Source organism: Coturnix japonica, chromosome 2 (genome assembly GCF_001577835.2).
Source record: "Coturnix japonica isolate 7356 chromosome 2, Coturnix japonica 2.1, whole genome shotgun sequence".
NCBI classification, from domain to species: domain Eukaryota; kingdom Metazoa; phylum Chordata; class Aves; order Galliformes; family Phasianidae; genus Coturnix; species Coturnix japonica.
This window is the reverse complement of record NC_029517.1, coordinates 84935018-84948038: the sequence shown is the minus strand read 5'-3', so window position 1 is coordinate 84948038 and position 13021 is coordinate 84935018. Positions and strand designations below refer to the sequence as shown.

Here is a 13021-nt window from a genome sequence, read left to right as displayed (position 1 = left end):
TGTCTTCAGATTTGTGTGCATGCTCAAGGTAGAATTAGAAGTATATGAGTTTTGAACAGTTTAAAGAAGTTGGGAAACCTTTAGAAGTGGCTAGTATGAAGTAGGCTAGAAGAGCTTATTTTTCCAAATAGTTAATATTGTACAAGCTGAAAGATGTTGCAGGCGTTCTACTGCCTTTGCCTACTTTCCTTTTCGCTTTCTGGCTTCTTACACTCCTCCACTTCCCAGTTTTTGGTTTTTCCTGCCCCTTCAGCCTCCCCTCATGGTCTCAGGGAAGATCTAGTCCATTTCTGTCTCATTCTCTCTAGTGCTGTGCAGTCTGGTAAGCTCTTCCGCAAAGGTCCTCCGTATGGATTGTTCACATCCTGCAGTCCCTGAGACTGTATGCCCCAGTGAGAGGCCCCAAGTCTGAGCTGCATCTTCCTCCTGAAGCTCTGCTGGGGTCTAAGAATTTGATAGTAAAGGGACAGTTAGTCCAGTAGCTCTCCAGAGATTCCTGAGATGGTTACTGACAAAGTGCCCAGTAACTGAAGGAGAGACTTAGCTGAATACTTTCAACTTCAGTCTGGAATATTTACTTACTAAATGCACTCACTACTTCAGTCAGCATCAATATTAATGACAAAATTTAAGAAAAGTTCTTACTCAAATATTTTATTTTGATGTATGCAAATATATGGTCTGCTACCTTTTGACAGCAAATATGTATATAATCTGAGAGCTCCCCAAGAAGGAATGGTGATTAAATATTAAAATATTTATAGTAACAAATATGAAAGAGAAAGAGTGAACTCTGAAATAAGGCTGATATTGTATTTTGTTTTGCAAAGTGTATGGAAATTGTTATATATATATATATATATATTAATTAGTTTTACTAATTAATTTTTTATTTAGAGAGAAGTTGCATTAGTTTTCATAGTAATAAAGTGTTTTTTCTTAGAGACATGTGGCCTAGGAATAAGTTTTGTGACTTCTCTCAACTGCAAATACCTATTTGACAGAAGTGTCAAGTGTTCTTATGGACTAGGAATTTGTGAGGTTTGCATCTTGAATTACAGTTTGTTGAAAGTATATAAGTTTTGTTCCAAAACAGAAAAAAAGTGCACAGTTCTTTTCACACTTGCACTAGTAAGCTGGATGATCAGAACATGTGGGCATGTTTCATTTCCTTAACATCTTCCTTGTTTTATTTCCATATGAAAAAATGTAAATATTTCTCTTTTGTTTAAAGTAAGATAAATCACAGTAAAAAAAAATAGCACTGATAGTTGTTACTGATCCCAAGAGTTTAGGAAGGTCAAATTATTTATTCTGTTTTTTCAGATAATTGATGACTATAGATTTTTGGACACACATAATAGATATAGGTATCTCTGATACTCGGTGGAAAAAAAAAAAAAAGAAAAAAAAAGAAAAAGAAAAAGAAAAAAAATGAAAGAGAGAAAGAGAAAAAAAAAGAAATAGAAATAGAAAAAGGAAAAAAAAAGGATATGGAAAGGGAAAAGGAAAAAGAAAAGGAAAAGAAAAAGGAAAAAGAAAAGGAAAANAAAAAGAAAAAGAAAAAGAAAAAGAAAAAGAAAAAGAAAAAGAAAAAGAAAAAGAAAAAGAAAAAGAAAAAGAAAAAGAAAAAGAAAAAGAAAAAGTGTTCTTTTGAATGCACATTAGATTCTCGTGAAATCAGCAGGGTAATTTTAAATGTCTTCATGTGAATTCTTTGCTTGAAGTTGGGCTCCACCAGATATATTATGTTCCACATAGATGATACACTTGAGAGATGAATGTAGCAAAGAAGATCAGAATAATCTTATCTTTCATGTCCTTTAAATTAATGAATGTTACTTCAGACAGCTAAAGCTGCATTAAGGATTATGTAAGGTGAATACAGTTTCTAGGGTTTTTATGATTCTGTTTATTTAACATAATATGCAGTCAATATAAATTGTATTTAAAAGAAAATGATAAAAGCAATGACAGAGTCAACATGGATGGAAAGATCTGTGAGGCGAAGAGTGATTTACCCACCTCACTCCAAGCATTTTCATTTCTCAAACTTATTCATACTTCTCTGAATGTTATTCCACAATTGTTCTAAAGTTTCTGCCTATATATTTTTATGCCTCTAAGAACATCTTAGATTTCTGCAGAAATCACTCTTTCAGTAAGTTAGCCATATACCCAAAAGTATTTTCTCTGTTAGTAGATAGGAAGGATGAAAATAAATGCCAATAAATCAGCAAATTCCTTTTTATGTCAACATAGTGTCAAAACAGTATAATAATATCAGGTTCCTGCAGACTTAAACATTTGAGTAGTACTAGAAGGAAGAAATATTTGATTACTAAACATACTAGGGCTCAGATAAATATGTTGTTATGAATATAAACATTCATTAGAAGTTCAGTTTTTGCAGGTCTTGCTGCCTCAAGATATTGTCAGACAAGATAACATTTCTCATTTATCAGTATAGTTTCTGATGGACTAGCCAAGGTTCTTGGCAGATTTGCTTACACTAAGAAATAAAGCAGCATACTTTTTTTTTCCGATACTGCATATTGAGGTACTTGTCAAAGAAAAAGGGAAATAACATTTGTCATACCTTTCCTATGGTAGGATGATATCCATTCTAGTAGTATTCAATTACTTTTTTTTGAGATGACAAGCAAAAAAGTTACATAAACAGTCTCACATTCTGTAAATATTCATTAACAAACTGCCTCATGATTTTGCTTGCCATTGCACCTGTGCACAGTAGTACTGAGCTGGTAAGCAGATGTGAATCCTTTCAGAATCAGGAGCTTTTGCAGTTGCCATCCAAGTCTTCCAGCAGCAGTAATCTCAAAAGAAATAAAATGCACCAAAATAGTTGTATTGCAGGTAACAAAGACTCCTTAAAGTATTTCCAATCCTCTTGGACATGAGTATCTTGATCATTTTCTTACACATTTCTGAAGGAAAGGTATGCAGTGGAATGGCACTGTAGTCATCTAAGGAAAATCAATAGAAAAAAATAATAGAAAAAAGAAATCTATTAGTAGAAAACCAATAGGTAGAATTAAATAAATAGATCATCAAATATAATGTCTTTAAATTCTTCTTGAATCTTCTTGAATTGGAATGGTTTAGCAGCTGGATTTCCTTCAAATAGCATTTTTATCTTATGAAAATACCTTTTCTTGTTTTGTTATTTATTTATTTATTTATTTATTTATTTATTTATTTTATTTCTAATTCAGATTTTTTCTTCCTTTCCTTCATATATATATATTTTTTTCCATGCTGGAAGAAGATGACTATGCTGATAGTAGTCTACTTGCAAAAAATAAGAATTTACCTCCAGAAACTTAAATTGAAAATTATTCCCAGACAGAATTCTGTTCTGTTTAGGAAGAAATATGATATTACCACAGATTATAAGTGGTATTACTCTAATGAATTTCTAACAACAAATTCAATTCAGCATATAGAACATGGATTTGAGTCAAGAGGTACAGAGTTCTGAGAGCCTCAGAGGGGAATGAGGAAGAGCTGCTTGCTGTTGCTGGAAGATGTGATGGTAGGAAAGACTGTGAAGCAGGAACTAAAACTTCATATGTTAACAGATAATCAATGTTCAGTGATAGAAGTATTTCACAGATAATTTTAGGAAGGAGGTTTTTAATATTACCATATTCTTATCAACTTGTGCACATAAATTTAGATATTTTATTAGTTATCTCACTTTAATTATATTTTTTATTATTATTTTAGAGTTCAGAATTCAATTGTAAATTAAAATATATAACATTAGTAAATTATAACTAAAATGTAATCTTCTTTTTTTTCCCCATGGTAATTTCAGAATGTGAAATTTCACCAAGATAGGGCAAAAGTTCTGGGGGTTTTGTAATAGAACTGCTAGGATTCAGCAGGAACAGTGCACATGGGGTGCAGTACTACAGCACATAAGAAGAGCAGAGCCATCTCTGGGGCTGTTATCTGTTATCACCAGAGAAGTCCACAGGGGTTAGGTAAGCTCATGGCCAAGGCAGCAAGACACATAAGGAGAGAAGGGTTAGGAATACCAAGATCTGACAGCAGATACTGTTCAGATATTTGAGAGATACTACAAGAGTTTTCTTTTTATTAAACAGTAATCCATGTTTCTTTGAGTCTTGGGTCTATAGGTCATATTTGTCTTGCCTGTAGATTATAAGTATGAAGACAGACAGTATTAGAAACTGATATTTCAGTTTGATTGAGCAAGGCTCAGACTTTAAATAAAATAATGAAAAGGTTCTGTTGTTAGCCATTTCTGTTGGGAAAAAGATCTTGCATATAATGTGGAATTTTTTTTTTATTATTATTTTTTTTTGTTCAGATGTCTGGAGAATATTTGTGAGAAAATGCTATTATTAAAAAGCGCTACAGAGAATTTCATGTTGAACCAACATTTTCTGTTTCTGATCTCATTGTGAGTCTGTACCAGATAAAATCAAAACCATAGCTTCTAGCCATAGTGCTTGTCTTCTGTCCATTTCACTTTTAAATACTTTCTTTTGACAGCCCGAAGTTTCTAAAATACTTTCCTAGCTTTTCCAAGTCTCATACAAAACTAACAGAACCATCTGCTAATAACAAACAAACAAACAAACCAAACCAAACCAAACCAAACCAAAACCAAAAATAATAATTAAAAAAAAATGCTGTTTTCTGGAACTTCCATGAGAGATTTCAGTGTAGTTTTCCTGAGTTTTCCACTTTCCATTTGAAATCACACATTTCTTCTTCCTCATCCTGTATTTGTTATCATTATTCCCATTAAAATGACTAGGTATTGCCCTCCAGCCTACTTCATCCTCCTTAGAAGGAAGGAGAAAAATCTTGCTCCAGTGAAACTCTTTAAGCCTGAAGAACTCTTATGTTGCTTTAAACAGAAGTATACCTTTAAGAACTTTTTCTGTAATTTAACCACATTAGGAAGAGTTCCTGTTTCTGTCTGTTTTTGTTTTTTGTTTGTTTGTTTGTTTGTGGTGTTTTGGTTTTTTTTTTGTTGTTGTTGTTTTGTTCAGGACCTCTGTCCTTTATACTTAAAATACTTATTTTACAAAGTTGTCTCTTAAGAAATACAGATTTGTCTGCATGTGTGTGTGTGTACACAGATTCACACATATATGTTACATACAGATGCATATCCTCTGAAATTTTATTCTGTAGTTCCAAAGCAGCTAATATTTCTTGAGCATTTGCCTTTCTTTGCATTTTCAGTAGCATTTGGCTTAGCTTCCTTACTGAGAAAAGTTCCTCTAGTTGCTTTTCCATCTTGTTGTATTGGTCTCACAGTAATTGTCTTTGACTGTGAAGTGGAAAGGAAAGTGGATCTGCTACTTACATAGTGAATTACGTGATTTTCAGGCTTTTTAAACTATGCAGCAAGGAGTAGATCATAGAGTCCCAAAGTGTGGGGGGTTGTGTTAATGTTAAATTCAGTGAGCGGGATTAGGTATCTTGGAGAACCTTGAGGAGTACAGTTGTGAGACAGTATACTGAGTTCATCAGCTTATTATAACTTGTTTCATTTTATTTTAGTGAAAAACTTACTTTCCATAAAGACTTGTATTTGGAAAATGAAGTTGGTGAGTTTTTTCAATTAGCGAACAAACAATATCATAGATCTTGTTTCTAGAGGGAATCAGATTCCTGAAGGTTTTTTTGTTTGTTTGTTTGGTTTGGTTTTATTTTGTTTTACTTTGTTTTAATGAGGATTTGTTCTCAAAAATCTGAGTTAATGTCTAACACTGCTGTTAGTTATTGTGTCTAATCTTTTCCAGAAGCTACAGGAGGAAGTTATAAAAAGACCCTTCTTACATCTGAAAGTGGTCTCAGCAGACATGAATGCATTCTAAAACAGAATAACAATTCTGTAAGACTTTAGTAAAAAATGCAATGAGAGGGGTCATCAAATACAGATTTTGCTTGTTCTAACATTAAAAACCTGATCTTTTTGCTTAGCTTTAATCTCCTTACACATCTTGAAGTAATAACATAAATGATGAAGAAGCAATTTTCTAAAGATTTTTATTATGTGTTTTATATGCATGTACCTTAACCTCTAATTTAAAAATAAAGCCTCTTCAGATTAGAAAAGCGGTAGTGTGATTTCTGACTGAATATCTATATTTCGCCTTTGAAGGACAGTGTAATAGCAAGAGAACATAACCTTATAATTTCTATTTTGCTCTTAAAAAAGAAATTAACATTTATCACTGAAACCTGCTTTATTTTATTTATTTTTTTCAAATTTAAAAGGTTTAAAAATATTGTACATGCACAGCTTTTCTGAGGCTTTTGTAATGAACAAGCAATTGCTTTTTTTCTGACCAATCATTAAGCTATTTGAAATGTGCTTTATTTCCTAATCAAGTTAAGAGAGTAAAGCTATCTAATTGAACATGTAGTTGAACTGTCATAGGAAATATTTCTCACACATTCAATACCAATACAACTGCAATTATTAAAGTTGTTTTGAAAATGTGTCTTGAGTAAAAAAGGAGAGATAAAATTGGATTCATGCATCTCACCGGAAAATTATTGAATAGCAAATATTTTTATATCATCTTGTGACTTTATTCTGGAGATCTTTGTTTATCTAGTATATTAAATGTTAAAAATTATCATTATAGACATGAGCTTGTAGACATCCTGGCTGCACTGAATTCAGGTTTTACAGACACAGATAAGTAAATTTATCTTCAACATCACCTCTTGGCTTAGTAGTCATCTTGGGCTTAATTGCTTGACTGAAATTCAACCTTGGATGGCTTTGTGTTTTCTCTCTACGTGAAGCCAGCCAAAAATGAATTGGTATTGATTAGCATCATCATTGTGAAAAGGTGAACTCTGAAGCATAAAACTTGAGTTGTGTCTTTTGGCAGATACTTTGAATAAACTTTCATGTTCCAAATCTTTCATGGGCACTTAAGAGACATTATTCCTTTTTAAAAAACAAAAACAAACAAAAATACAGTTTTTGTGACTGTAGTCCAATAGACAGTAGTTGAATACTATAAATCGGAGTAATATGAGGGAAAAATAACTGGATGGTAAATAGATCTATGTGGTTTTATTTTCCAGTTATCATACATACATTCATTGTATGGAATTTAAATATGTGGGCATCTAACATTTTAGAGTTGGAGTTAACATCTTACGCTCTTCCTGTCACTTGTGTGAAGATCATATGGAAGAAAACAGTCCCTGGTTCCCAGTTTAATATTATTGCAGATGCTTATCACATTCTAGAGAATTTATTTAAGTAGTACTAAGTAATGAGATGGCATAAATGTATAACACATAGTCTCTTCACTCAGCTGTATCTTTGTAAATGCAGATAGGAAAACAAAGGGAAAAAAAATAAACAAAACCAACAACAACCAAGTGACTAATTTTGTAGCTGTGTATACAAAGACAGATCTGTGACTGCTGAATAGTGTAATGCTTTGAAAAGTCAAAATTAGTTCCCAGATAATCTGTTAATATAATGCAGAGCATAAAAGGAATGTGTTTCTTGCTTGCTTGCTACTGTACCTAATTTTAGATTAAAAGCCCATTTTAGTTTTAAGCATTCTTTTGGACCTCTCTCCAAATGTTACCCTTAAGACTGACCAGCGTTTAAAGAGTGGCTGAGTGGCTTTTTGTTCTATTTTGTTTTGTTTTTAAAGAAAAATGAGTAATCCACGATGAGAAGCAAAAGCCTGAGGAACAAGCTTTTGTTGGTAGGATGAAATGTCTTTAAAAATAATCCATTCAGTCTATAACTCTTTGACAACTGACTTTTTAGTTGGCACCCATTCTCTGTATTTATGTGAATGGACTTTGAATTTGGATTTGGCTCTAATTAATTTGATAAATAAGTACTCTCTTGTAATTTCAGAGTTCTTTTGTCTTTGATTTCCTATTATTCCTTTTGTTAATGAAGTGCCCATGCCCATGCTATAATATTTGGGTATTATAGATTTCATTTTCAGAGAAGCTCATGGCTGAGTTCTAATTTGTATGTGGAAACAGTGAATCAAAAGCATTATTGTTTTTCTTTTACTCATTTTCATCATTGGTAAAGGACACTCGTGGAGGAAAAAAGCCTCATTATTTTCTCTTTCTTCCTGCTTCGCTCAGTCCTTTTGGGACTCCAGTGTACCGTATTTAGAATACTAGCTACAGAAGTATCTGGAAAAATTGTCTTAGAAGACAATCACTTCACATTTTCCATCAAATATAGTTTTTGTCATCACAAGATAGATTTAGAAAATACTAATATATATTTATATTTGGATTTAATACATATATTTTTAATACAATACATATATTTTAAAAGATCATTTGTCTTTTGTCAATTCAAATATTTTCTTGAGAATAGTAAAATTTTAATTGATGGTTGATGTGTTTCTTTCCGTACTTACTTTCATTTTGAATCATGCTACTAAATGAATGTTATTTTTCAGGCCCATTTCAGCTTGTGAGATAATTGCTTCCTACTACTCAGTAACATGGTTTTTTGTTGCTAATTTTAATTCCTCCTATACATGGATTTGTTAATTAAGAAAGTTGTTTATACTGCACTGAGATAGCACTACTGACCATAAAAGATAGTATTTCTTTTAAGGGTATTAATTGTGACCTCAAGAAATAGAGTAGTCTGAAAAATTAAAATCCTTAAGGAATTTATTTATTAGGATGTAGTTCCCTAGTGCCGAAGATTTAATTTAGAACTTCTACGTAAAAACATACTAAACTGAAAATATGTAATCCTAACATTTTTCTTTTTAGTAGAGTTATTCCATAAATAAATGGGAAACTGAAACAAATAACATTTAGTTGCATATTATTATTTTAAAATCTTACCTATGCTTTACTTGGTTAAAGCTATCTTTTTTTTTTTTTTTTTTTTCCCTTTTGAAGCTCTTGACTTTTTCCTGTTGTAAGCTTCTATCTTAGACTGATTTCTAAGGCTTAGTATGACATAAGGCTGCTAGCTTCATCCTTTAAATAGAATATATCATACTTTTCTTTCTTTTTCTCTTTTGGTCATTCTCCTACTCTTCCCCCACATCCTTCCCAGCTGGAAAGATGGCAGTTTGAGAATACCTCTGAATGGGAAAAGAAAGAGATACCTGATGCAGAAAAACAGTGTTTGGAAGAAGAGAGCAGAAGGTTGAAGTTGCAAGTGAAAGAAATTCAGGAACTTCTGGAGATGAAAAATAAAGCAGTACCAATTAAGTTGAGTTTTGACCATCAAAATGCACAAAGTAAGCTGCAGGTTAAACATAAGGTATGTATATCGTTATGTTTCATTACTTTAGGAGCATTCCCGTGTAGAATTGCTATTTCATAATGACAAATGACAAAATATGTCCCTAAAACAGGAGAGAATAACTGTGTTTCTGCATCTAAAACCTGGGCAATTAAAACACAGTGACTGTGAATTTCTGTAGGATACAGAAGCAGAAAGAAAAATCTCTAGTCTTAAAAAGAACCAGGAGAACTGACAAGTTAGAGAAGAACACTTAAAGGTGAAAGTAATGGCTAATAGGAACTGAAAAGACTGAGTAAACTTTGGTAGCTACAGATGAAGACTGAAGCAAAAAAGTTGTAAGGCAAATTGTTTCTCAGTCATTCTGAATACTGAATCTCTTCTTAGGAAAGACGAAATAACTAATTTATCTTGGTAAAGATTTGAAGAACAAGGTGTTCTGTGCTTGAGGTCTGCTTTTAGATGTAACTGATTTTTTGTGCATTTCTATGATGGCTCAAAAGCAGCAAGTTGCATTTCATGAGTCAAACTCAACCTAATAGAACATCTTATATAATGAACATCCATTTTTAACTTTCCTTTAGTGACATTTATTGCATCAAATCATATTGTATCACGTGAAGATTTTTCTGATTTCTTTGTAATGTAAGCAATTTGAGTTTTTGAGTTTGGAGATATGGCCAGAATGAGGTATATCTGCTTCAGCATGTTCCCGTGTTTCAAATATATTATAGTTAGACATTTTGTTCTTTTGCCTTTTAAAAAAATGTTAGTTTTGTAAGAATTAGACACCTGTTAGACACCTGTGATATTTCTTACTGTTACTAGCATGGCTCTGCTGGAGACTACTTTGCATCATTTTTGTCAAAGTCAAAAGGTGAATATGGTGTGCAGGCATCTTTCTCTTCTTATCATAAAAATGAATGTCCATGCAGTGTCTACCTATTTGTAGTAGATAATATTAGAATAAGACTGTCTTCAAAACAACTGGTTATCAGTTTCAATGAGAAAATAAAAAATGATGATTTATTGGCAACTGAAAATATGTAAATCATCATCTGGTAGCGTGCTAACAGCTATCATCCAAAGAATAAGATGAGAAATGATTCATTTGTAGCTGTTTGTCTGTGCTTTTCATGATAATCACAGAACAGCATCATCCATAATTTGAGAGAATGTCTGGCTTCTAATCCAAAAGCCTTTTTTACTTGGATGGTAGTTTTGGTTCAAATGAAATCAGATGTTATATCAAGGATTAGAAGAGCACATAAGGTTTTTAAGACATAGCTATTGGTTAGATGTTTATGGATGATTACAGATTTACTTATCAAGTAGATAAAATGGATATGGGTAATATGTTGGGGAATTACCTGCAGAGCAAAATGCAGTTACCTTATACCCCTGCTTCTCCAAAACTTGCATTTGTAAGAGAATATATGACATCCATTCCAGGTATTTAAAACAGCATATAGGGTTGTTAGTTGAAATGTGTCTGATTCTCAGTTTGAAAGGTTACAAGCAAACAACAACTTTTTTCCTTTATTAGCAATTCTAGGAATATTAGGCAATATTAGGCATGGGATCAAAACACAGAAGGGGAGTTCTAATGTTCTTGTGTAAAAGATTTCACGTTGACAATTATCTTAATATTTATATGTCCATAGAATTTGTGCAATCTCTTGCCACTCGTGCAAATTCAGTTTCTGAGCACGAAACTTATTACCATACTTTGCACAAAGTGTGAAGCCTTAACATTATTCTTAGCAGGCACTATGTTGATTGAAAATGTTTTTGTGTGAAGTTTTTCAAAGGTTAACTCCTGTTCTACAAGATGAGCAGAATTGATGAAACAGTTGAGATCAGACATTGTTACTATTTAGTTTTATTGATTGTGCATCTTGGAATGGAGAAAAACATTTAAATTAATAGCTGTATTATTTGACAAATAGCATGGGAATAAATATTAAGTGGGTCTAACTGGTTCATCTAGGAAGAGATAAAATGAAGAAAAAGTGCTTTCTGATAGCACAGATCAATACCCAAAACGTGCCCTTTATGGAAAGAGATTTTCTCTTTCTGAATATCACCTTTAGAAAAACTTCTACATTAATCTGGGGGAATAAGAACAGTGTTCTTTTGTACTGTCTCTAATTATTATGGCCAATAGTTGGTCATTAAACATTTTATACATTGTATATGTTTTGTAGCTGACTACTATAGGGCCTGAGTACAGCACAGTAAACTGTGTTCATAGACTATTTGTTGTTGCTGTTTTGTTTAGTTTCAAATTTTAATATTATAGAACTATAATTCTGTTGCATGATTTAAAGATGGGATTATGGCCAGCATGTATTTTTATGACACTATTTTACACTAACATTATTTAGCAGCATTTGTTTTCAATCATCAGTGTTTCAGGCTTGTTTTTTCAAAGGTAAGAAGCACTCCGTTTTTTTATACTAATACTTTGAAAAACAAAGATCGTTCGCCTATAGTGGATTTACACAGCAGGTTTTGGTAGCAGGGTGCTGCCTGGCTTCTCTGTGAAATGAGGCCGGGGCTTCCCCCTACTGGATATAGTTGATTCCTGCGCTTTCCAAACGCCCTGCTACAGTACATGGCGGGGCCCAGCAGTCGAGGTGGGAGAAAGTCTGGCAGGGGCCACTGTCACCACCAACCCAATGCCAGAGATTTGTGAATCCGCATCACAGGAAAAAATTGTTTTTTTAGTGATAGTATCCTGAATGAGGGTGTAATTTCTGCAATTGCATCAAGGGGACACAGGAGCAGACGAAACTCAGGTTTGCACGTTTTTCTGCTTGAGCCTAAGTACTGAACCCAATGCTGCAGACTGCTTAAGGAGAGGGTGGATGTAGTTCTTAGGCATGTGGTTTAGTGGGCAGTATTGGTGATGGGTAGACAATTGGACTAGATGATTTTAGAGGTCTTTTCCAACCTTAATGATTCTATGACTACTGTCTTCTGTTGTGATGATTTACTAGTGTGAATACAGCCAGATACAAAAATGTATGCAAATTGCTACCTTGTCAACAGCATTCAGAGGTCTGTGTCTCTGTAGCCCTTGTCTTAATGCATGTGATCTGCCAGAAGCGTTCAAGGAGACACCTCAGTACACAGATGGAATTTTGTAATTTGCCTAGGAGAAGTTTGATTAGTAAGGGCTTAAAATAATTGCTATGTGTTTCATTCCTGGTTCTGTGTCACAGATCTCATGGGTTGAATTTTTAATATAGTTTTAACTCTTTGTCAGAAAATAATACTCGAGAGAGCATTTTGTTAGCATTGTTAAACACTTTGATACTTCACTTAGCACTGTTCATCCAATGGAGAATTATCTTCATTTCAGTGCAGACCTCTGGGATGGTTATTGTGATGGTTAAGGAGCAATGGCTGCACAATTTGCTCCCTTAGCAGATTTTTCAAGTGCAATATGTTTTGTCAGAATTACCACTTGGGATACAGTTGTTGTATATGTTTGTTGTTCTTTTTTTCCTAATTACACTTCTGGTGAAATGCCTCAGACTTGAATAAAATGGCTGCTTTGAAGTAACAGCCTGTAAGATTTGTTTGTTGACAAATTCCTTTTAAAGAGGAAAAAATAAAGAGATAATTCAGGAATTCAACCTTCAGTAAAATTTTGGGCATCATTTGTCAGTACTTGTCACGGGTTACTTAGATTTACCTATGCCCGTGACAGGGGAAGCCACCCCA

The 13021-nt window shown here is 33.1% G+C and overlaps 1 protein-coding gene across 3 annotated transcripts in view; it reads left to right on the top strand.

The window, feature by feature from the left end:
* CCDC102B (coiled-coil domain containing 102B) overlaps positions 1-13021 on the top strand; it is a 123907-nt gene that overhangs the window by 30287 nt on the left and 80599 nt on the right. For all 3 annotated transcript variants that reach the window (XM_015855189.1, XM_015855190.2, XM_015855193.2), the window contains exon 6: positions 9098-9307. In XM_015855189.1, coding sequence (XP_015710675.1) covers positions 9098-9307 — 210 coding nt within the window. The remainder of the gene's footprint in view (positions 1-9097; positions 9308-13021) is intronic.